At 42.0% G+C, this 25,711-nt stretch overlaps 1 protein-coding gene across 1 annotated transcript in view; it reads left to right on the forward strand.

Annotated features, from left to right (window-relative positions):
- The window catches only part of MMS22L (MMS22 like, DNA repair protein), a 158,136-nt gene that overhangs the window by 24,322 nt on the left and 108,103 nt on the right, over positions 1-25,711 (forward strand). Inside the window, exons 5-10 of the mRNA XM_050949231.1 lie at positions 954-1,041; positions 1,154-1,331; positions 2,646-2,739; positions 9,918-10,048; positions 11,734-11,847; positions 14,663-14,842. Of these exons, the coding sequence (XP_050805188.1) occupies positions 954-1,041; positions 1,154-1,331; positions 2,646-2,739; positions 9,918-10,048; positions 11,734-11,847; positions 14,663-14,842 (785 nt within the window). The remainder of the gene's footprint in view (positions 1-953; positions 1,042-1,153; positions 1,332-2,645; positions 2,740-9,917; positions 10,049-11,733; positions 11,848-14,662; positions 14,843-25,711) is intronic.

Raw genomic sequence — 25,711 nt, forward strand, 5'->3', positions numbered from 1 at the left:
ACCTGAAATGGAATGGACATGAGTAACACATCTCGAAGAATAACAGTTACGAAAGGTAGGTAACCATTTTTTGTATTATTTCAGGGACTTCTTCCATCTATGAAGCCAGCTTGGTTTGGTGAATCAGTTCAGAATACAGAAATGCACTTAGTAACAAGGGCGTTATCTGTGTTTTAAACATGTTATAGAATTCAGAGGTGTCTCCATCAGATCTAGGACTCTTCCCTGATTTTAATGTTGAAATTATCTGTTTCTTCTCTGTTATTGGACCAGCTAGTACATCTCTTTTTTTATGTGTCAGTCTGGACATTTTAATAACCTGCTGTATATTAGCTCCCAGATCTTCCAAATTTTTGTATATGTTAGTGTAAATTTCCCAGAAATATTTTACTAGTATCATGTGAAGTTCTTGTAAATGTGGTCTCTGCTGTGCTGCCAAAACCTTATCCTCCCTCCCTGTCCTATGCAGCTGAAATGTAGCTTTTAAAAATGCTTTCGGGCTTTAGTGTCCACATAGTGTACCTAGGAATTTGTCTGACGATGGTGTTTTTCCATTCTTCCATCCCTCCTTATTAAAACTAAAACTAATCCATAACAATGCTTGCTTACATCGTCACAGATTCTAAAGTTGTGCTTTTCTGTTTTTCTACTGTGTCAGGGAAAACAAGTGAGGATAATATGAATGTTTCCCACTATACTGAACTATGTATAGCATTTTCTCTTTCTTTTACCTTTAACTGGACCGTGTTTTGTGATAGTTTGCGTGGAGGATACTTAGCAGAGAAAAATAGTAATATGACATTTTATTTACAGTTGAATGATATTGTTTAAACAGAATTGCTCTTGGAACTTATTGTGAAATATTTTTGATCACTACAGTATCATTAGTGTTATAAATCATTTCTTTCAAAAGAAATCTTTATGCCTCTAACTTGTTAATTTTCTGTTTTCAGGTCAGGCTGCAAACCTACACTCTGAAGCAGGCAACATCAGACATGAGTGTATTATATTTCTGCATTATGTGAAGGTATTCATCTTCAGGTGAGATTACATATGCAATTTCAATATCTAGTTAACTTATTGTGTGTGTTTAGTTTTGAATAACCATCTGTTATGCACCTTTTAATTATATATTGATGTGCTGTTCATTCAGATACCTGGAATCACACAAAACAGAGGATGACGAGCTACTTCATCCATATGAAGAACTGGAAGTCCAGCTCCCTTCTGTGCTGGTTGAGGAGCTTCATGCCTTGACCTTACATATTGGACATCTGTATGAACTTCCAAGTAGTATCCTGGGAGCATTTACCATTCAACATCAGGCAAAGGTTTGGCTTATCTTTTTAATACATCATACAACAGTCCAGATTTGACTCTTTCAAATTATGATGAATAAAAATTAGTTTTGTTTAAAAAATGGGAATGCATCTCATGCACTTATTAGTTAAGTGTCATCCCATATGGCTCAAACACATAAGTTATTTTTTGACATTGGGTGTATTAGACCTTGCATTTTCTTTGTACAATATTTCCCTTTTAGAATCCTTATTGGCATTATGGAGATAAAATGGAATTACATTTAGAGGTGAATAAATAGGCTTGAGCAATCGGCTTGTCATAGTGCTGTTGTTTGTTTTTTCAAAAATTCATTGTGTTTCTCCATGATGACAATGAGAACTCTGGAGTTCCCAACTAGAAGAGGCACTTTTATAAAGACAAATTCTGAAACTTGTCTAAAACAGGAAAAGAGCATCTTTGTGCGGGAGAAAACTGCAATAACTCTATTTCTCTTTCTAGAACATTTAATAGACTAGAGCAGTATACGGTTGTAAGATTTTTCCATTTGGGGTAGGGAATATTTTTTATTTTGTTTAAAAGGGATACCATGATTAGAGCGCTATGCAAATCATTACAGTGAAGGATAGTACTAATGGTAAGGAGTGACATTTAGATTCCTGCCATTCACTCTGAGTCAAGAACTGATGTTCTCTGTTTCTAGGGATGGATGCGTTACACTTTGAAAAAAGAACAGAAGTACTTGTGGCACCTTAGAGACTTAACAAATTTATTTGAGCATAAGCTTTCGTGGGCTACGTCTGATGAAGTGGGCTGTAGCCCACGAAAGCTTATGCTCAAATAAATTTGTTAGTCTCTAAGGTGCCACAAGTACTCCTGTTCTTTTTGCCGATACAGCCTAACACGGCGGCTCCTCTGAAGCCTGTCATTGCACTTTGAGTAGCTCTGGGATCTCAGAGGTTAAAGTGGTTAGCGCTCTTGCCTCTGAATGAAAAAGTTAATCTTTATTATGGTCCATTTACCAGTTTTCTGCTGTCTAATAATGTGTATGCTAGAAGGGCACATGGGGATTTGGTGGTGCTTCACCTGTTCACCTTGTACTAAGATGTTCTGGTTAGTTGGATTGTGGGTTAGATTAAAGATTTTGTGAACGTGTAAACAGAAGACTAAGTGTGTGAGGAAGAACATTTTCTCTTTTGCTTTGGAGCACATCATTTAATGTGATACTTGCCATCAGTGGGACTCCACATGGTCATAGGAGCCTGCCTGTCCTCGTGGTTCTTAGTATAGGATCCAGGCTTCGCTTAGGAAATATGAAATTAAAAAAAAAATGTCTTTTATCACAGCTGTTTCCTCCATCGTGGCATTTACTGCATCTCCACTTGGATATCCATTGGCTAGTGCTGGAAATTCTTCATGTCCTAAGCGAGAAGATGCTGCGTAAGTCCATCTGTTTGTGGTGCATGTTTGTGCTTTGCATATTTTTAGTGATTTAGTTTTTCTCCCCTCTCCCTTCTTCCTCCCGGGTTATATATGTTTCTGATCTGAAGTTGTCCAAATTATTTTACTTTCTTTGGGGATTAGTTTCTGCATTTCCTTAATTGTTTTTCTTTTTAATTGCTTTTAGAGACATTGGCTAAAATCAAGAGTGGTGAGGGCAGGTTATTTCCAAGTTTTCCCACATGCTTTGGCTAGTGCATCTTAATCTGGATGTACAATACAGTTACTGATCCGGGGTTGATCCGTCCTAATGAAAGTTGACAATTAAATCTAATTGTATTGTGGATTTGTGCTACTGGGATTAGACTGATCCACCAAACTATTTTCTCTTGAAACTTCAAATGACTCAAGTTTAATTTAAAAAAATGCACCCTTTGAATGTTGCTTGCAAAAATCAAAAGGTGATGAACAGCACGCAATAATTTGATGTGAACTGGGTAGAAAGGGTATCCAGGCATGGCTGGTACAGATTTGAAGAGAAGACCATAGAGAAACACGTTCATGTTATGTTGAGGCCATGATTTTTAAAAGAGGACACTTCCTCATCCGTTCCAAGCAACATGTCTGTGCTTCATTTATCAGAATTCTTGAGATTTTGTGATTGATTTAAAAAAAATAAATAAATCCACATTTTTGTCCACAGGCGACCACTGAGGAGGTATTGGGAGAAGAGAGAGACCCTGGCCAAAGGAGTGTGTGAAAATATAGTGAGGAAAGGGCAAACCAATATGTGGGGGGGAGGGAGTTTCAGTGGCTTTACAGTGCAAGGAGTAGACTGAAACTGTTATGGTAGCAACTAAACTAAAAGGTCAGGGAATGCAGTCGAGGAGACCAGCTTCAAAGCAATTCAGCTTGCTAGAGAAAAATGGTTGAAATACAAAGGAGGGCAATATGAGTTGCATAGTGAGGATTATTTATATATTGTTCATTTTGTATGTCAGCCAAGTCAAGCACAAAAAATAATTCTAGAGTACTATTTCTTTCCGCTTTCTGGAAGTGTTGTGTCACATTGCATTGAAATCCCCTTCTAAATAATGGAGCTTCTAAATAATGGTCCAAGACTGGTACATATGGGCATTACAAAAATTGTACTAATCTAGACATTGAGGTATATGAGAGCCAGCTCCCGTTTAAGTAATTCATTTGCTGTTGTGGGGGTGGTGTGAAGGAGGCCAACAAGACTTTCTGTTAAGTTTCCCTTCATAATACAGTGTTATGGAAAGGCAGATACATACTTGTCCAAGAACTACAGTAATATTTAACTGCCACATACAAGTTGGAGTAATAATATAATTTGACATTCATATAGCACTTTACATTAACTAATCTTCACAACATCCTATAAGAAAGATATACTAAAACATATAAGGGGCAGATTTTGTAAAATCTTACTCCATACGGGATCCCATTGACCTTTCAGCTGAAATTCAACTTGACCTAAATAGGACCCCCTCATGGAATAAGGTGTTGATCAACATGAGAAAAGGTAGCAGAAATTCGCCCATAGCTAATACATTATATAACTGTACAAAATCTATTGTAGTAGGATGTTGCATAGTAAAGAGTTTTCAGCAAAAACAGTTATAAAGTGTATGTTCACCTGAATTCAGTAAGCTTAACTTTGATATTAGCTGCCCTCAAGCAATGAATTTCTAAACATTTATATTACTTGCTTTTGGTTTTTTTTTAATGTGTACAAAAAATTTTAAACCCTTGATTGCTCAGTTACTTGAGGCCCAATGCAGCTTCTCTTTAAATTAATAACAAAATGCCTCATTATGTCACTAAGAGCAGTACTCATGCTTGGTCACTTACCCGCAGTGTTGCGAGTCCTCCAAAATATTCATCTTTGATTTTGTTCAGCAGTTTAGTTATGGATTCAGTATCCAAAAAAAATCTTGTATTTCTGTGCGAATTCTGTGCTACTGCCTGCATGCATAATTAATGATATATGCATATTTTATTTTTTTGTGCAGAAAAAAGCTTCTGCTGAAATATTGCTGCCGTTCTGCCTTTTGCCCACCAGAGGGCACTGTGGTGCAAGAACAGCAGCTCCCTGCCAGCAAGGGACAAGAGAGAGGCTGTAGTACCTTCTTTGTAGTGCCTGTCAGGCCAAGTCAGGAGATGGGGGTCTATGGGTAGACAGACAGTGTGGTGTGTCAGGCAGGGGCTCTTAGGGGCTAGTGCAGGAGGACAGACTGGGGTAGAGGCTGAATGGGAGTGGAGACAAAGGATCACGGGGGGGAGGGAGGTGCAGGGCCACATGGTGATGGGGAGGGAGTGTAGAGCTACATAGAGACAGAGGGTGTCTGGGTGAGGGCACGCAGAGACAAGTGGAGACGGGGGAGAGGGTACAGAGACACAGACCGGGAAGTGGCTGGGTTAGGACACAGAGCCACATGGGGAGGGATGCAGGGCCACATAGGGATGGAGGGAGTGGGTGTCCGAGTGGGGGTGGAGGGACACATGGACAGGGAGTGAAGGACACATGGGGTGCAGGGACACATGGGGACAGGGGCAGATATGCCTGACTGAATGGGAGAGGCTAGGGGTCAGCCAGGGTCTGCATGTAAGAAGCTCCCTAACAATCCCTCCCCGTCCCGCAAAAATATCTGTTCCATACTTTTCCCACCCATATCCAACAAACCTCCAAGTTCTCACCCAGGTCTCTTCCCAGCAATTTACTTCCACCTCCCTCAGCTCCTCCGTTATCCCGGACTCCTCCCAAGCCTTTGCACTGTTTCTGAGGGGCATGGGAAATACAGTTCTGTATTGTAGTTCAAAGGGATTATTACTCAAGAGTCCTGTATTAATATGTCCAGTAAGGAATCTATTTGTCAAAAGAAAAAATTTTCTGAATCCTTTTTTGTTGTCTGTCTTGTTACAGACATGCTTGCTGACAGGTATTTTGAAATAAATGACCCAAAATAATTGAAACTGGTTTGATTATCTTGTATTATTTTGACCAATGAAATATGCAGAATTTTAAAATATTGTGCATAAAATTTTTACATTTTTGGCGCAGAATTCCCCCAGGAGTAAAGAATCTTGTGTATACGGGATCCACAAAGTTTTGTAATGAACAGAGAGAGATGATGATGTGTGAGAGGGTTGGGGGTTAAGTGTTTGTCTTTTGAGACCTCTTTCCAAACCGTTATTTTATTTTTTTTATATAAAACCAACGGTTTGCAGGGCATGGAAGGCAAGGTCCCTTCCCCACAGAGCTTATAATTTAAACAGAAAGAATGCATATAAGCAGAGATAGAGGTATGGGGAATAATGAAAGCACTGTGATTTGCTGGTGAAGTTAAGCATTTTTCCATGATTTAAAAAAAAAAGTAAATGAGTGGATTTGGTGGGGAAAAATTTGAATTTTGGGTTTCTTGAAATTGATGTTGCTATGAATTTTTTTTTTTTTCCTTCAGGAAGCAATTTAAAGAGCCTTTTTATACTTCAGAGCTGTTAATTGTTGTTCAGATTCTGGGTGGAAATCCATACACCCTCTGCACATTGGGAGGCTTCTGTTTTAGCATTAAAATTCAATGAGACTATAGTATATGCATTAACTTTACTGGGCCTTTCATCCTCTATGCCTTGTAGCACTCCTAGGCTCTTGTCTTTTTTTTTTTTGGTCTCTCTGAAGCAACTTAGGTGAAACCCTGACTCCACACAAGTCAGTTATTAGCTTCAGTCTTCAAGAATAAAATGGGCTCAATTCTGCAAGACTTCTCTTCCACTGATGTCAGTGGGAGCTCAGCAGGTGGAGGCCTTGTAAGATAAAGCCTTATGAGGTGTCCAAGGTTATGGCACCCAATACTCTTTCCTTAGTTATCTGTGTAACTGTCTCCATATGTTCTACTTGGCATAGTGTCATGCCAGCATTTTACACAAGCACATTTTAAGGACAGTGCTAGATCTCCCTTCCAATGATAAAATTGTTTGTGGTCAGTTCATGGGCCTGTAAAACATGTAACGATTTTAGAACACACATAAGAACAGCCGTAAGACGAATGGTCCAGCTAGCCCAATATCCTGTGTTCTGCCAGGGGCTTCAAAGGGAATGAGCAGAGCAGGCAATCATTGCGTGATCCATCCTCCCTTGTCTACTCTCAGCTTCTGGCAAACAGAAGCTAGGGGCAGTCAGAGCATGGGGTTGCATCTTTGACCATCCTGGCTTATAGCCATTGATGGACCTATCCTTCATGATCTTAACTAGTTCCTTTTTGAGCCCTGTTATAGTTTTGGTCTTCACAGCATCCCTTAGCAACGCGTTACACAGGTTGACTGTGTGTTGTGTAAAGTACAGTAACTCCTCACTTAATGTTGTCTGTGTTAATGTTGTTTTGTTGTTATGTTGTTGATCTGTTAGGGAACAAGCTTGTTTAAAGTTGCGCAGTGCTCCCTTATAACATCGTTTGGCAGCTGCTTTGTCCACTGCTTGCAGGATTCTCTGGATGAGCAGCCCCTCTTTGGGGGGATTAGAACCAAGGGGGCCGGCAGCTCCCCCATCTCCCCTAAATTCCCTGTAGGGTATGTAGCTCGGCAGCTTCCCAGCAGCAGTTCAGCCTTCCTGCTCCTGCCCAGCCCTGCCCTCTGCCTTCGAACTGCTTCCCAGAGCTTCCTGTTTGCTTGGGGCGTGGGTGGGCGGGAGGGGGGCTGGTATCAGGATATCCCCTGCTCCTGCTCCTCCTCCCCCAGTCTGTACCCCCTCTCCACCAAACAGAGGAGGGGACAGAAGGGGCAGGGTGAGCTTGCTGGAAGCTCTTGCTTCCTGTCTGAACTGGCTCATCTGCTTAAAAGGCAACGTACTTGAAGTGGGGTTAGCAAACTTAAAGGGACAATACACACCTCTCTCTCACTCATGCATGCACCCCCCCCCAGCACTTTTGAAAGTCAGGTTGTGCAGTTGTGCATGTGCTTTCAGGAGGAGGGAGTGGTGCGCTCCAGCTGGATAGTGTGGGCTCATCATCATGTTCAGTTTTTTCAGGGAAGTGTTTGCAGCTACTGCCCAGCATCTATTGTTTCCTTCCTCCATGCTGCCTTGTAGAGTGTTAGACTACATTAACAGCAGTGTATTAACCCTTGAGGGCTCAGCCGAGTGCTAGTTCATCATTCAGCAGCAAGGCATTCCCTGGGAAATATTCCACCCTCTTACTCCACCACCTCAACCAAGCTTCACAATCATTTATTGCTGTGTATGATATTAAACTGTTTATTTAAAATTGTTTAAAACTTATACTGTATATGTATATAATGTCTTTTGTCTGGCAAAAAAAATGTCCCTGGAACCTAACTCTCCCTATTTACATTCATTCGTATGGGGAAATTGGATTCACTTAACATCGTTTGGCATAAAGTCACATTTTCAGGAACATAACTACAGCGTTAAGGGAGGAGTTACTGTACTTCCTTTTGTGTGTTTTAAACCTGCTCTCTATTAATTTCACTGGGTGACCCCTAGTTCTTGTGTTATGTGACTGAGTAAATAACGTTTCCTTGTTCATTTTCTTCACACCAGTCAAGACATCTGTCATATCCCTTCTTAGTTGTCTCTTTTTTCAAAACTGAAAAGTCCCAGTCTTTTTAACCTCTCCTCTTATGGAAGCTGTTCCATACGCCTAGTAATTTTTGATTCCCATTTCTGTGCCTTTTCTAATTCTAATATATCTTTTTTGAAATGAGGCGACCACATCTGCACTCAGTATTCAAGATGTGGGCGTACCATGGATTTATATAGAGGTAATATGATATTTTCTGTCATATTATCTATCCCCTTCTTAATGAATCCTAACATTCTGTTAACTTTTTTGATTGTTGATGCACATTGAGTGGATGTTTTCAGAGAACTATCCACAATGACTCCAAGATCTTTCTTGAGTCCTAACAGCTAATTTAGACCCCATCATTTTGTACTTATAGTTGGGATTATGTTTTCCAATGTGCATTACTTTGCATTTATCAACATTGAATTTCATCTGCCATTTTGTTGCCCACTCACTCAGTTTTGAGAGATCCTTTTGTAGCTCTTTGCAGTCTGCCTGGGACTTAACTATCTTGATTGGTTTTGTATCATCTGCAAATTTTGCCACCTTGCTGTTTGTTTTCCCAGTTCATTTTTGGATATGTTGAACAATAGTAGTCCCAGTACAGACCCCTGGAGGACACCACTATTTCCCTCTATCTATTGTAAAAACTGGCCATTTATGCCTATATTTCCTATCTTTTAACTTATTATTGATCCATTAGAAGATCTTCCCTCTTATCCCATGAAGCTTACTTTGCTTAATAGCCTTTGGTAAGGGACTTTGTCAAAGGCTTTCTGAAAGTCTAAGTACACTGTATTGATTGGATCACATTTGTTGACCCTCTCAAAGAATTCTGATAGATAGGTGAGGCATGATTTCTCTTCACAAAAACCATCTTGACTCTTTCCCAACAAATCATGTTCATCTGTATGTCTGATAATTCCGTTCTTCACTCTTGTTTCAACCAGTTTACCTGGTACGGAAGTTATGCTTACTGACCTGTAATTGCCGGGATAGCCTCTGGAGACTTTTTAAAAATTCGGCGTCGCATTAGTTATCCTCCAGTCACCTGGTATAGAAGATGATTTAAGTAATAGGTTACATACCACAGTTAGTTCCTCCATTTCATATTTGAGTAACTTCAGAACTTTTGGGTGAATACCATCTGGTCCTGGTGAGTTATTACTGTACAATTTATCAATTTGTTCCTAAACCTTCTGTAATGACATCTCAATCTGGGTTGATTCTTCAGATTTGTCACACAGAGGCATTTGTTACTGAGAAAGTTTTGCAAATGAAGAAACTTTACTGCATTGTAGTGACTGCAGGGATTGTGCCAGCCAAGTAACTATATAATGCCAACCATCCTATTGTCAGCCCGAATAATATCAAACTTCTATGAAATGGAGAAGACTACAGGGATTAATTTGGAATGGGAAAACTTTCCTCAAATAATTCTTCTGCTTGTAAACAAAAATGATATTCCTCTCAGAATTGTTTGTTGACCCAAATACAGTGAATAGGAATTGTTGTCTTTGTGTCCATAAATCAAGCCCAAGTATTAAGGAGATCTGATCTTTTGTTGTGTTTTAGGACAAATTGTGTATGCTCACCGATTTATGAATCTAACAGGAGAAAATTTAACCAATATCAGTTTATTTGAAGTACACTGTGGAAACCTCTTCTGTGATTTGATAAACTTGTCAATCAACAAATATACAAAGGTATTATTATTTTACTTCTTTTATGCAAAAGCCTCTGAAAGCCGCAATCATAATCAGGGCTGCTTTGTGCTAGGTGCTGTACAGTTGCATAGGAAAACATAGTCCCCTGCTGTTGATGTTTTAAAATTTTGCCTTAGGTTTAATATTCCCAATTTTTAAAGAGTGTTATTTATTAGAAACTCATATTGTGTTGTATTTATTCATGACCATCTGGCAATTGAATGGGAGAGTAATTTTGAATTGCACTGTGTACAGAACTGAAGTGTGCGCCACATTTAATAAGTTGAATGTGCTGGGTTTCATTCCAAATATGAGCTGTAGATGCAGAAAATATCTTTCCAAACTCTCTCAAAATGAACAAAAAAAGAGAGTGACTACGACCTTGGCAGTAAGCTAACTGAGCACTTACTTACAATGTCATATTACAGTTTATATTTACACCACTCCTATTTCAACAACTTCAGCTTTCTGTTACAGCTTCTTTACGTTTGCCAAAGGAAACTTTGGGTAGACAGACAAACGCTAACTGTGTTCAAGCTAGGATGCTGAAAATAGCAGTATAGCCAAGGGAGCAGGAGCAGGAACTCGCACTTGCCACCTGAGTACAAAGTGGCCCAGACCTTTTGGGTGTGTACTTACGCAGCTAGCTCATGTTACCCCTGGCTACGCTGCTATTTTTATCGCACTAGTTAATCAGAGCTAGTGCTTTTCTGTGTACCCAAGCAGCATGTGCCAAGCTGCAGTGTAATGTTCCCTTTTTGTGTAACCTCTTTATTTTATTTTTTTAAACATTGGTGCGCTGACTTTTCTTCACAGCCTCCTGTCATTAGCAGATCTAAACTAGGAAGTCTAATTGTGCTATATACCAGCCAGTAGAGTAATCTCACATTCTTCTTTGATATATTGTCACAGTGGATTCTGCTCTAGGCACACACACACATCGCTGTTTCTCTATTCAGAGTGTGAGAGACTGAAAGGTAACTCACCACAAGACTGCTTTACATATTAAACATCAGTCGGAAGAGAATTTCTCTAAACAAAAAGTAATAATCAGATAATACACATGACTCAAAATGTGCTCTTTGGAGCATGTTAAAATATTGTCTTATTGCCGGACTACCAAAATACTGGTATGTGAAATATTGTAGGGACATTGAGGCATTGTAACATACTCCCATGAATAAAAACTCTCATAAACAAATTCTATTCTGTTAGTATTACGCATAACCATTAAGAAATGTGCATGTTAAAAATTAATAAATATTAAATCATTTGGAACCTTTTTCTTCTCTTCCCAGGAACATCAAGTGAATCTAATCAATCATTTTCTCTCTCTTTCACTAGTACACAATTAATTGGTATTTAGTGCTATCTCTTTTCATTAGTACTTAGAACATCCCTTTCACTTATTAAATATTTTTTGAAAAATCATCTGAAACTGGTTCGGTAAAAGCTTAACAGTAATGCTACTTCTACTGTACATTGGTAGATAATGGTTCCTTTGTTGTGTGCATGATTTATTTTAGATGTTAATGGAATAGTGAATTGTGCTTCACAAGAATCCTCTGTAATTGTGTATAAATTCTAAATTGTTGCAACAAAGAATGGAAATATTAGTATGTAAAATGCAACTTCAAATACCCTGCTACTCTGTGAGTGAATGGACTTCATATTATCTTCACCAGGTTAGACCATCGGAGGCTCTAACTAGTCACCACTACCCCTGTAGCTGCATTAAGGAATTATGGGTTCTGCTTATTCATCTGCTGGACCACAGAAATAAAGGGTCTCATACAGAGGTAAGTGGGAACATTGCTGCATGCACAGCATGAGGAAAATATAGGAAAGTGTTTATATCCAGAACATTCAAATAGTGATTGGTCAGTTACCAAATTAAGCACCAGATTGTGCCATGAATGCACTAGTTCACATCCACCGTGATGCACAGTTGCACTGCCCCATCAGGAGCTTTAGGAGAGATTATGCTCCTTGACGTACAAGAGACAAATGTGCCAGCTATGCCACCTTAGCCCCCACACTTGAGAGTTTGTTGTGTCCTGATTCGAGCTTTGTCACTGGTAGTTTTCTTGTGGCTCAGGGCACTGATAGGGAACAGTCCCTGTTTTCAGAAAAGCAAGGCAATTGAGGCTGTTACTCTGTATTGAGGTGGGAGAGGGACCGCAAGAGAAGGGAAGTAGTCCTTGCTTAATTGACACTGACACACATGCACGTACACACACACCCATTAGGCAGTTTTGCATGGAAAGGCCCAGCTACAATCTTTCCCTGAATATTTATTAAAAGACACTAGAAAAACTCTTTTGAAAGCTGCCAATCTTCGTAAAATCCAAAGCACTGTTCTTCTTTCAAAGGGGTTTTGCACTGCAGTAATGCGTATTTAGTCTAAATATCATCAAACAGCTTCATGGTAGAGTGTTCAGACTTTTTAATGTGAGCAGACATAAAAAAGTCTGTTTGGTGAAAATTTTGTTATTATTAATTATTTGTGCTACAGTGGCATCTACAAGTCAGTCAGGATCAGGGTGCCATTATGCCAGGTGCTGTACAAATGCTGAGCATAACAAAGCCTATGCCCTGAAGATCTTATAATCTAATTAGACAAGACAAAAGGTGATTGAACAGAGGAGTGTTATTCCCATTTTTAGAAATGGCACATGTGCATGATTTGAGTAAAGGAATGGAGAGTATTCTTAACATTTGAGGATAACACCAAGCTGGCAGAGTTTGCAAGCACTTTAGAGTACAGAATTAGAATTCAAAATGACCGTTACAAATAGGTATGAATTCAGCAAGCTGTAATTCAGTAAAGACAAGTAAAAGTACTTCACTTAGAAAGGAAAAATCAAACGCACAACTACAAAATAGAGAATTACTAACCAGCTGGTCAGTATAGTGGACCACAAATTGAGTATGAGTGGTCAATGTGTTGCAGTTGCGAAAAAGGCTAATATCATTCTGGGGTATATTAAAAGGAGTGTTTGTATGTAAGACAAGAGAGGTAATTGTCCCACTTTACTCAACACTGGTGAGGCCTTAGCTGCAGTACTGTGCCCAGGACCGGCTCTAGCCATTTCGCCGCCCCAAGCACAGCGGCATGCTGCGGGGAGCGCTCTGCCGCTCGCAGCATGCCGCCCCAAGCACGCGCTTGGCGTGCTGGGGCCTGGAGCCAGCCCTGACTGTACCCAGTTGTGAGTGCCCCACTTTAGAAAAGATGTGTACAAATTGGAGAGTGTACAGAGGAGAGCAACGAAAATGATAAAAGGTTTAGAAAACCTGACCTACCTGTATAAGGAAATATTAAAAAAAAAACAAAAAAAAAACACCGTAGGCATGTTTTAGTTTTGAGAAAAGAAGACGGGGGGACCTGATAAGTTATGAAATAATAAAGAGGACAATGATCAATTATTCTCCATGTCCACTAAAGGTAGGACAAGAAGTAATGGGCTTAATCTGCAGCAAGGGAGATTTAGGTCAGATAGTAGGAAAAGCTTCTAACTATAAGGGCAGTAAAGCTCTGGAATAGGCTTCCAAGGAAAGTTGTTGAATCTCCATCACTAGAGGTTTTAAGAGTGGGCTAGACAAACACCTGTGAGGGATGGTCTGAGTTTACTTGCTATGGCCTCAGCTCAGTGGGCTGGTCTTGATGACTTCTTGAGGTCCCTGCCAGCCCTATAGTTCTGCGATTCTGTGATTAAGTGTCTTGCTCCAGGTCACAAAGGAAGTCTGTGATGGAACAAGGAATTGAATGTGAGACTGCCACTTCTCAGGCTAATGTGCTAACCGCTGGACAATCCTTCGTTCCCATTGTGCTGGGCTGTGGCAGAGCTGGAGACTGTAAAAAGATCTCCTGAGTCCTCATCCAGTGCCTTTAACGCAAGATCATAATAAATATAAAAAGGTCAGGCTAGCTCCTTTAATTAAAATAAATAAATGTGTAGGCCTTGTTCTCTCTTACTGGATCTCTCCCTTGCTAATATCATTTCATATAATTATTTATCTTCTATATGAGGTGCAGGTAAATTGTTACCCATTTTGAGAACTAGGTTGTGTCTAAAGTTCCTGTTCCATTTGATATATTTTGTATATTCTGAGACTTTTTTTTTAAGAATATTTTCATAAACTGTTTTTTACTATGAGGGTTTAAGTAGTTCAGTTTTTCTATTAGACAGGTCAACTACAGTGCACACCAGTGCAAGATGATTCTGTTTTCTTCATTCTTTTGAGGATGATAGAATACACCATCTTCTAGACCTCTGTTCTATGTGCTTTTGAGCTAGCCTGTAAAAATTCTAGGGATGTGTTCTCTCATGATGACCAATGGACATCCTGTCACTGCCCTTGTTTTCCATTTGCCTTCTGAAGAATAAAATCCTAAAATGGCTCTAGGTTTTCCCTGGCACCACTTACTGGTTATTCAGTATTTTTTTTAATGACTATCAGCTTGTTTTTTCCTTTAATACCAAAAGGACAATCTTAATAAGTAAACAGGATAGTAATGAGAGGCATCCCTTTAACATAGACTTAGGTTATTAGTTAATCTATTGTACAAAGTCATTTAACGCAGCCCTGGTTGGCTTTCTCTGTTCTCTGCAGTCTTTTTGGAGCTGGGTGAATAAACTCCTAAAGAAGGTCTTTGAAAGACCCGGTACTGCAGAAGGGATGTCTGTTTTTGAGCCAGTGCAGTGCAAAGATCCATTAAGTTTTAGCTGGTGGATTATTACTCATCTGGCATCACTTTACCAGTTTGACCGTAACGGAAATGTAGAGGAAAAGGTAGGTTTGTATTTTGTAATATTTTAACATTTTATTTAGACCTGTAATCTCATGCACGTATTTGGTGGTACAGTAGTAATGTTACAGTAATTTTCGATGTCTACATTACAAAGTTCCTTTAAAGGTTTATGATTTTAAGGTGTACTGTTTACAGTCTATTCCATGAGGCCTGAGCATATGGATCTAAAAAACATAGATTCGGTCAGTAACCCAAGTAAGGGAACTAGAAAGTCCTGCTAGTTAGCAGTTCATATACTTATTGCTGTAGCATATGTTTTAAGACTGTCTGCCTTCAGCATAGCTGCTTCATTGAGTTCACTGCTTCAGTAAGGCCTTGGCTACACTGGCGCTTTACAGCGCTGCAACTTTCTCGCTCAGGGATGTGAAAAAACACCCCCGAGTGCAGCAAGTTACAGCGCTGTAAAGCGCCAGTGTTAACTGCCCCAGCGCTGGGACTGCGGCTCCCAGTGCTGTAAGCTAATCCCCACGGGGAGGTGGAGTACCTGCAGCGCTGGGAGAGCTCTCTCCCAGCACTGGCGCCGCGACCACACTCACACTTCAAAGCGCTGCCGCGGGAGCGCTCCCACGGCAGCGCTTTGGAGTTTTGAGAACATATTAGAATGATTAGCTGCATTGGAGGCTAGCATCATGTAGGTTTTCTATTCTTTAAATGAGGTGTAAAGCTGAGGCATTGACTGCACTCAGTCGTTAATGCCACTTGTCATAAGAGTTTAAAGGTGTTAATGTTGTGCTCTCACTGAATTCCAGTCTGGCTGATTACATTCTGTCTATGTAATTTCACTTTCAGTTTAAATTGCATTAATATTTTTCTTAATTTCCTGTTCTAAACTGTTATGTAGTGTTGCTGTGTACTATTAAACAAACTGCATATTGTTAAGATTGCTTGACACTTCCCATTAGAAGATCCTGTTTTCAATTATGTATGACTTTTTGCCAAACTTTACCCATTTGGGCTGAAGTTTCCCATGCCAGATATCTGCCACAGGATGAGGTTTTTTGGTGGGGGTTTTTATTACTGTTTTGTGGTTTGTTTGTTTTGTTTTGTTTTGTTTTTTTGAAAATTTCACTAAAACAATTAAGCTGTTTCTGAGCCTGAGGCTGGGAAAAAATATGTTTTGCAATAATAAAAAATAATTGGCAGCCTTTTCTTTGGAGAACTCTAGTGCCCTGGTGCTTTTGAGCAGGGGCTTGAAATGTGGAAGTTTGTGTTAGGAGAATGCCTTTTGTTGTCCCTGTAAAAATCCACCTGCGTGTGGCCAGCATATGCTCAGTGGAGTCTTTTAAGACTATAGCAGCTAAAATCTCTGAAGAATATGTGTCTACCGGTTATGGTCCTGGTGCTGATCAGACTGTGCATGCCCACAAAGCAACTGAGCATGCTCCCTCCAGCCCAGGGCTACAGAGATGGAATTGAACTTTCCCTGTAATGGTTGCTCCCAGCTGCCCTGGGCAGGAGTGGAACTGAAAGCAGGGAACCTTTCATTCCTGTGCTCCCAGCGACCCCTCTGCTGAAGTCCAGACAGCATGGGATGCTCCAATGTGGCTCCAATGCAAAGGGGTTGTCAGGGGTGAGTGGGGTAGAATGGATTGGGATAAGGAATTTGGAGGGTGAGAGTGGAAGCTGGGGTGGGGAGGAGAGGGAAATTAGGACTGGTATTTGGGGGGAGACTGGGACAAGGAGCCAGTGGAAGACTGGGACTGGCTGGGCAAGGAGACTGAGACAAAGAGGCTTGTCTAATGTTGGTCCACATAGAAGATGATAACCTACTACTACTATCAGTTACCTCAAATGGCAGAGGTCTGTGCCATGGTTCTAAAGGTTCCAACCCTGCTGGTGAACCATATGGGTGTCAATATGATGCCACATGATGGAATTTCTATTTTTTTTTCAGATTGCTTTTTTAAAACCTAGGAAATTACATAAACACAAATTATGTTAAAGGAACATTGAAATTGCAGAACCAAGCAAACAAATACTATGAAATGCCAGGTTTAAAGTTGAAAGAAGTAGTTGTCTTTAGAATCCCTGCTTCATTTGTTGTGAAAGTCAAAAGGTGTGCAGTAAATGAGGCAGTGTATTTCATGAAGAGCAAGAATGTTCTCTTGGCTAGGGCAGTTGAATGCTGCCCTACAGAACTGGATGCTATCTCTGCCTCTACCACAGAGTTCCTCTGTGATGTTAAGCAAGTCATTTAAACTTTTCACAAGTGGCTGCTAATTGTGTATTCCTTACTTTCTGAGTGCCCAATTGAGACCAAGGGGTCTGATTTACAGAAAAGTGCTTAGCATTCGTAGCTGAAGTCAATGGGAGCTGTACTTTGACCATATTGAGTAGTATATAATGTTAAGTACTCTGAAAAATCAGGTCTTGGGTGTCTCAAATTGGATACCTTTGGACTTTAATCTCACTGTGCCATCTGTAAAATGGGGATATCCTCCTTCCCCAAATCTCACTGAGGTGTTGTGAAAATAATTGAATTTGTTTGTGAAGCATTCAGATGGCATAGTGATAAGTGGCACAGAAAAGCCCATGAGATAATTAATAATTCTGTCTTCAGAGCTAGTTTTGAATAGCACAGTAAATAAGGCATGGTACCACACGTGGAACAGTGAGGAGATAACTAAATAGTGAATAGCTGCTCATTAAGAAAGCACCATCCATTCTGTACACTGAATTCCTGTGGAAAATATAGTACAGTAGAAACTCAAAGACATGAACACCAGAGTTACGGACTGACCAGTCAACCGGACACCAAGTGAAACCGGAAGTAACCAATCATATAGCAGCAGAGACCAGAGTGGGGAAAAAAGAAGCAAATATTGTACTGTGCCTGTATTGCATCTTAAAAGTAGGCACATCTGGGCAGGCTGCCTGTCTCCACCTCCCCACCCCATGTGCAGGGCAGCCATTTACAGCAAGGCGCTGGGACTACCAGCCCAAGGCAGCCAGAGCTAGCCAGCAGAGCAGGAGCAGCGCTTTCTCTCTCACCCACACCCCGCTGGGAGGGGGATGCACTGATTTCCTCCCACCCTCCATCCCTGGGAGGGGGACACACTGTTTTCATACACACACACACACTTGCCAGGAGGGGGACAAGCTTACAAGCTCATGCCGGGGCTCAGTAGGCAGTTCAACTGCTGCTGAAGCCTGGCCTGTAGTGTCAGCTGCTGGATCTGGAGCCTGAACTGTGCTTTGTTCAGTGTTACAAACATCTCAGAGTTACGGAAGTTTCTGTAACTCTGAGGTTCTACGGTATGCAGTTGTTATGGTTCCAAGGTGAACTGTAGCTTTGACTTGCCACTCAGTCTTTTCTTGTGCACACCTTTTAAATGACAGACTCATGCCTTTACCTCGCAGGGTGGAATCAGTTCACCTCATGCTAAGGGCTTGTCTACACTTAAAAACACTATAGCGGCACAGCTGTGCCACTGCAGCACTGTCATAAATATAGAGGAAAGAGTAGCATAAAATCTCTCCTTGGCAGCTGTACTGAATTCCCTTACCTGTAAGGGGTTAAACAGTTTGAATAATCTAGTTGGCACCTGACCAGAAAGACCAATGAGGAAAGAAGCTACTTTCAAATCTGGGTGGAAGGATTTGTTTGTTGATCTCTTTGTTGCCTCTCTGGACTGAGAGACAAGCCAAACAGATCCAACATCTCAGGGCCGCCCAGAGGATTCAGGGGCTCTGGGGCAGGGCAGGGTCTTCGGCGGCAATTCAGCGGCGGGTCCTTCTCGGACCTTCGCCGACGAAGAATGAAGCCGGGGCGGTAGAGCAGCCTAAGTGCCGCAGATCACAGCTTTTTTGTTTTTTGTTTTCCCCCCGTCTGCACTAAAAGACCATTGTGGAAGGAGGATGTAATCATGGCATACCCCCTCCAGCTCCCTGCCGTGAGCCACTCAAGGCAGGGGGCTGGGAGCATCGCCACCACTCCAGGCCACCTCCCCAGCCCCTGCCCTGACTCCTGAACCCCACCCCCAGCTCTCTGCCCTGATTCCTGCACACTCCTCACACACTCCTATCCCCCTGCTCTGACTCCTGCACTCCCCACACATACCCAGCCCCCCCCACAACCCATACCCTGACTCTTGCACCTCCCACATCCCCACTCTTACCTGAACACCAAACGGAAGCACCTGCACACACACACCAACATTCCCACCTGCACCCCTCACACCAAATGGGAGCTGCCCAGGTAAGCACTCCACACCCAAACCTCCTGCCCCAACCCTGAGCCCCCTCCCTCATTCTAGCTCCTGGCCACACCCTATACCTCAACCCCCAGCCTGCTCCTTCACCCCCAGCCCTCCCCCAGATCATTGCACTCCCACCCTCATCTCAGTGGAGAGAGAGAGGAAGAGAATGGGCTAAAACCAGGGTACCCACTCTGTGGGCAGGGCCAAGACTCCAGACCGGCAGCGGGCTGAGCGGGGCGGGGACCCTGGCTGGCAGGAGCCAGCAGATGGCACCTCATACCGGCAGTGGGCTAGCCCCCTATTGCCGGCCTGGGGTCCCAGCCTAGAGTCCTGCTCAGCCCGCTGCCGGTCTGGGATTCTGGCTGCCGGCCCCTTGCTAACAGAGGTCCCGGCCGCAGGCCCCGCTCAGCCTGCTGCCAGCCTAGGTGAATGGAATGCCAGGCCGGCAGCAGGCTGAGCGGACCGGCAGCGTAAGATCAGCATTTTAATTTAATTTTAAATTAAGCTTCTTAAACATTTTTAAAACCTTGTTTACTTTACATACAACAATAGTTTAATTATATAATATATAGACTTACAGAGAGAGACCTTCTAAAACATGTTAAAATGTATTACTGGCATGCAGAATCTTAAATTGAAGTGAATAAATGAAGACTCGGCATACCACTTCTGAAAGTTTGCCGACCCCTGATCTACATGTATGAAATGACTATGTTGTACAAGCTAAAGAAAAAAAGAACTATGTCTGAACCCTATTTAGAATTTTAAAAGCTTTCATATTAACCTCAAGGCCAAAGCAGTCCATATTAAAAAACTGAAACTCTTCCTCAGATGACACAGGACTAGAGGCAATTTCCGCTAAGGACCATATGAATAACCATCATTATTATACATCATCCTCCCACCTTTGATCACAGTTTAATAAGAGAAAGAACACGTATAATAGAGTCCTCTATCACAGCTAACTGTTAACCAACAAAAGTAAGCTAAATTCCTTCCTGGTATAACTCCACTGATTTCAACAAGCTTACATCAGTGATTACTTCAGCCCAGTGGTCCCCAACCTTTTTCGTCTGGCAGACACCAGACAAGCCACGGAGGACCGTGGCGGCAGACGAGCATTCACCGAAATTCCACCAACAAGCGACAACGTCAATAGGCGTCACCGCCAAAATGCCAGCAAGTAGCGTCATCCAGAGGCGTCACTGCCAAAATAGCGCCGAAAATCAGCGGCATTTCGGAGGCGATGCATCTGGATGACGCAGCTTGTCGACGGCATTTTGGCGGATGCTTGTCCGCTGAGCAGTACGCGGGCAAACTTAGATGCCCCAGCAGGTGCCATGGCACCCGCAGGCACTGCACTGGGGACCCCTGCTTCAGCCCCTTATTTTCAAGGAAGATTCCAGGCTGTAATTCAAAAAGAGAGAAATTAGCACTCACAGCTACCACTCTGAAACTGAGCTCCTGTGGTTTGTGACAAAATGTTGTAATTGCTTACAGAACTTTGTAAGCATACACAGAACTCTGTAAGGTAACTAAAAGGTGAGATCTGTGGAGAAGATTACAGCCAAACTCAGAAAAATCTGATGCACAAGATAATAGTCCCAACACACAGAAGATTGCAAATACCAAGATGGAAGTATGTAGGACAGTCTTATGATTAAGGTATTGGACAGGACTTAGAAAAGATGGTGTCATAACATGGCTCTGCCACAGACTTCCTCTTTGACCTTTCTCTCTCTCTCTCTCTGCCTCAGTTCCCTAGCCATAAAATAAAGATAAGAATACTTCCTTTCTCTTATCTTTTATCTTGTCTATTTATATTATAATTTGTTTGGGGGCATGGACTTATTACTTCTATCTATGGTGCCAAGCCCAAAAAGAGGGACAGATAGTCCATCACTTAGCACTAACATGGGATACAGGAGACCAGGATTCAATTTTCTACTTCACCAGTGTCGGTGTGCCTCAGCTCCCCATCTATTCAATGGGAACAATTGCGCTTCCCTAACTCATAGTGGGCCATTGTGAGGATGAACATATTAAAGAGTGTGAGGGCTGAGACACTAAAGTTATATGGAGGCCATATAAGTACCTAGACAGATAGAACAGGGCATCAGTCTTCAATGAGGCCTCTCAGCATTAAAGCTGGAGAGACATTTTTGACTGAAAACATTTTTTTTTGTTGGAAAAACCAATTCACCTAAACCAAAATCATTTGCAGAAAAGAGGCAGTTTTAACAAAGACCTGGTCTACATTACGCGTTTAAACCGATTTTAGCAGCGTTAAACCGATTTAACGCTGCACCCGTCCACACAACGAGGCCTTTTATATCAATATAAAGGGCTCTTTAAACCGGTTTTTGTACTCCTCCCCGATGAGAGGAGTAGCACTGAAATCGGTATTACCATATCGGATTAGGGTTAGTGTGGCCGCAAATCGACTGTATTGGCCTCTGGGTGGTATCCCACAATGCACCATTGTGACCGCTCTGGACAGCAGTCAGAACTCAGATGCACGGGCCAGGTAGACAGGAAAAGCCCCGCAAACTTTTGAATTTCATTTCCATCCCACAGTCCCCAGCAGTCTCCGAAAAGTATTTGCATTCTTGGCTGAGCTTCCAATGCTTGTAGGGTCAAACACATTGTCCGGGGTGGTTCAGGGTATAGCTTGTCAATTTACCACACCTCCACCCCTGTGAAAGAAAAGGGAAAAAAATCGTTTCTTGACTTTTTTCAGTGTCACCCTATGTCTACTGAATGCTGCTGGTAGACGCGATGCTGCGGCAGTGAACAGCAATATCCTCTCCCCTCCCCTCCCCGGTGGCAGACGGTACAATATGGCTGCTATCTGTCGTCATCATCAGCCCGTGAGTGCTCCTGGCTGGCCTCAGGTGAGGTTGGCCGGGGGCGCCTGGGTAAAAACAGGAATGACTCCCAGTCATTCCCAGTAGATGGTACAGAATGGCTGGTAACCGTCTGCATCATAGCAACTGGGGGCTGAGTTCCATCAGCCCCCTCCCTTTCATGTGTAAAGAAAAGATTCTGTACTGCCTGGACTATCATAGCAGCGGGATGCTGCGCTCCTCTCCCCCGCACTGTTTAATGTCCTGCCTGGACTATCATAGCAGCTGGAGGCTTCCTCCCCCTCATTTTATCTCACTAAAAAGTCAGTGTTTCTTATTCCTGCATTTTTTATTACTTCATCACACAGATGGGGAGACACTGCAGTGGTAGCCCAGAAGGGTTGGGGGAGCAGAGAAGCAACAGGTGGAGTTGTTGCAGGGATACCCCCTAGAATGGCATGTAGCTCATCATTTCTGCGGGATCTGACACGGAGCGGCTGTGGTTTCTGGTTCTATAGTACACTTGCCCCATATTCTAGGCAGGACTGACTCTATTTTTAGATACAACATAAAGGAGGGATTGACTCAGGGAGTCATTCCCATTTTTGTCTTTGCGCCCCTGGCTGACCTCAGCCAGGGGCACCCATGACAGCAGCAGACGGTACAGAACGACTGATAACCGTCATCTCATCGCCAATATACAATGGCATGGCAGACAGTACAGAACAACTGAGAACCATCTCTGTTGTCTTGCAAAGGCAAATGAATGCTGCTGTGTAGCGCTGCAGTACCGCCTCTGTCAGCGGCATCCAGTACACATACGATGACAGTGACAAAAGGCAAAACAGGCTCCATGGTTGCCATGCTATGGCGTCTGCCAGGGCAATCCAGGGAAAAAGGACGTGAAATGATTGTCTGCCGTTGCTTTCACGGAGGAAGGAATGAGTGACGACATTTACCCAGAATCACCCACGACACTGTTTTTGCACCATCATGCACTGGGGTCTCAGCCCAGAATTCCAATGGGCGGGGGAGACTGCGGGAACTATGGGATGGCTACGGGATAGCTACCCACAGTGCAACGCTCCAGAAATCGACGCTAGCCTCAGACCATGGACGCACACCACCGAATTAATGTGCTTAGTGTGGCCACGTGCACTCGACTTTATACAATCTGTTTTACAAAACTGGTTTATGTAAAATTGGAATAATCCCGTAGTGTAGACGTACCCAAACTTCCCATTTTGAAACCTTTTTAAAAAAACATTTTAGATTGTCAAAACATCCTGTTTTTACGTTTTCAAAAATGAAAAAGTTCTCGTTTTCAATTCCAAATGACTTTGCTTTGAAATTTAATTTATAGTAAAATAAATTAAAAAAAGACAAAATATAAACAAAATTTTTACAAATTATTGAAATGAAATGTTTCAATTGACCTGATGCAAATTATTTTTCAGATTTTTGGTTTGCAAAAATTTGAAATTTTGAACTTTTGTCCAATTATGGGTAGGAAATTTTTTGGAAATCTCAAAAACTTTTGGGACAAGAACAATGTTTCCTGGCCAGCTCTACTGGACACTACCAAAATGCAAATAATAAAAAACAACAAAGGAAGGCTCCACAGGAGAAGTAGGATTTAAGGACAATTTTAAAGGAGACAAAAGGTATGGGTACTTGGGAAAATGGGGGTTGTCCAAAGTGTAGGATTAGTCAATTGGTGCAGTTAGGACATAGGAGAGAGGGGAAGGATGATACGACCAGAGTACCCTCATGTTGAAGACATTTTGTCAGACAAGGAAAATTAGGTATATTTTCTTGGGCTTCTTCCAGCCTTGTTGTTAACAAATGTCACAGTCAAAGTGAAGCAGTGAGATGAACTAAGATCGTCTTTCTCTCTAAATATCTTTCCCAGTTTACAAACCCAAAGCATGTATTCCTTCCCTTTGGCCAAAGATTAGACACAGCTCCCTTTAGAATCTAGAAACGATCACCATTATTTCAGGAGCTGGTTTGTGGGAGAGAGCACAGGGGTTATTCATTAGTAAATCAAGACAATTCAACTCATGAAGCAAAGGTTTGAGTTCAGGATGTGAGCACTTGATTTTTGCATAGTGGTTTAAGAAGACCTCAATGCATCCGTCCTCGAAAGCAGACTGAATATTTTAGAATCTTCTAGGAGTATTATAATTTTGTCTGAATCTTTCATTACTTTAATGATGATTTAATAAGTAAGTAAGATTTACATTCATCTCAGGCATTACATGTAAGACCCAGGCACACAGTATATACTACACCCATAAAAACTACTGTAAAAGAACGTTAAGGTTGCAAAGTCAAGCACTCAAAAGTTAGCAAGTGTGAGGATTAAGTTTGCTTGTGGAAGCTTAACTTGCCCCCCTTGTGCAAATGCATCATAATAATCTTTAATTAGATTAATTTCATGATCAATGTGAAGAATGTGCGAGATTCCAGATTAAAAAAAGAACACACACAAAAAAAACATTGTGAGTAGCTCTATTTGAATACTATCAGTTGTCTGCTACACAGGTACAAAACATTAATTCAGTCCTGAGGGGTTACTCCTCTGCAGGAAGGCAGAGAACTGCTAATGATTAATGGACAATAAATGAATCCACTGCCAGAAAGGTCCACCTTTGACATTTTTACCTTAAAAATTCTTCCATCGACCTAGCACTGTCTGCATGGGGACTTAGGCTGGTTTAACAACACCGCTCAGGAGTGTGGGTGCTTCACACACCTGACTAACGGAGTTAAACCAATATAATTTTTTTAGTGTAGACCAGGCCTTCTGCACCCTGGCCCTGCAGGAGAAAGTGGTGGGCCGGGAGCAGAGAAGAGCAGCCTGGGCTGGGCAGGATTTTTAATGGCACACCGCTGCCTGCCAGAGTCCTGGGTTCGGCAGCGGGCTGAGCGGGGCCTGCAGCTGGGATCCCGGCAGGCAGCAGCATGCCATTAAAAATTGGTTCATATGTCATCTTTGGCACGTGTGCCATAGGTTGCCAACCCCTGATGTAGATTTAAACAGGAAAATTGTGTCCATTTCCTCTGTTGCCCATATAGGGAACTATCCAGTCTTCATTTCTCAGAGTGAGGAGGGGTGCACAGTCCACCTATTTTTGTATTTTCTCTAACTGAAACACAGACCACGCCACATTATTCTGAAAAGTACTTTCATACATTTAAAAACCAAATAGGGCTTGGAGAGAAAAATCGTCACTTTTGAACATTGCAGGGGTCAGTTTTAATACTGCTATGGCTATGGAAATATAGTCAGAATTACTTGGGGCTGGAGATTTTTGCCTTTGAATTGTCTGAAGTGACTGCTGTATAAGATATGAAAAGAGTGACTTCCAGCAGAGAAACTTAGCACAGCTCTGCCAGGTAAGCTAGGAGAGGAGAGCGCTTTTGTCTACACCTGGAAAAGCTGCTGCCGATGGACTCCAAAGGTTGCAGCTGAAGTTTTGGCTTTAAGCTGCATGATGAATGCTTACACGATGGGTATGGTTGATGGTTACTGGACTCTGCCAGTCTCAGGACTAATCTTTTTGGCTTGGGAGCCACTGGGTTTGAAATGAGGTGTGTAGAAACTACGTATTGGCTGGCAGGGATGGGTTTTAAACAGTTGTCTCCCCTCACTGCCAAGATAACAGAGGAATGCAATGGGGGGGGGCGGGACATTTAGCTGAATTCAGATGAGATGAGTTCTCTTAATGAGCAGAGAAAATTGAGACCATAAGAGGGAATGTGTTGGGTTTTTGGATGTCATTCTCCCTCTGAGTTTGGA

Source organism: Gopherus flavomarginatus, chromosome 4 (assembly GCF_025201925.1).
Source record: "Gopherus flavomarginatus isolate rGopFla2 chromosome 4, rGopFla2.mat.asm, whole genome shotgun sequence".
NCBI classification, from domain to species: Eukaryota; Metazoa; Chordata; order Testudines; family Testudinidae; genus Gopherus; species Gopherus flavomarginatus.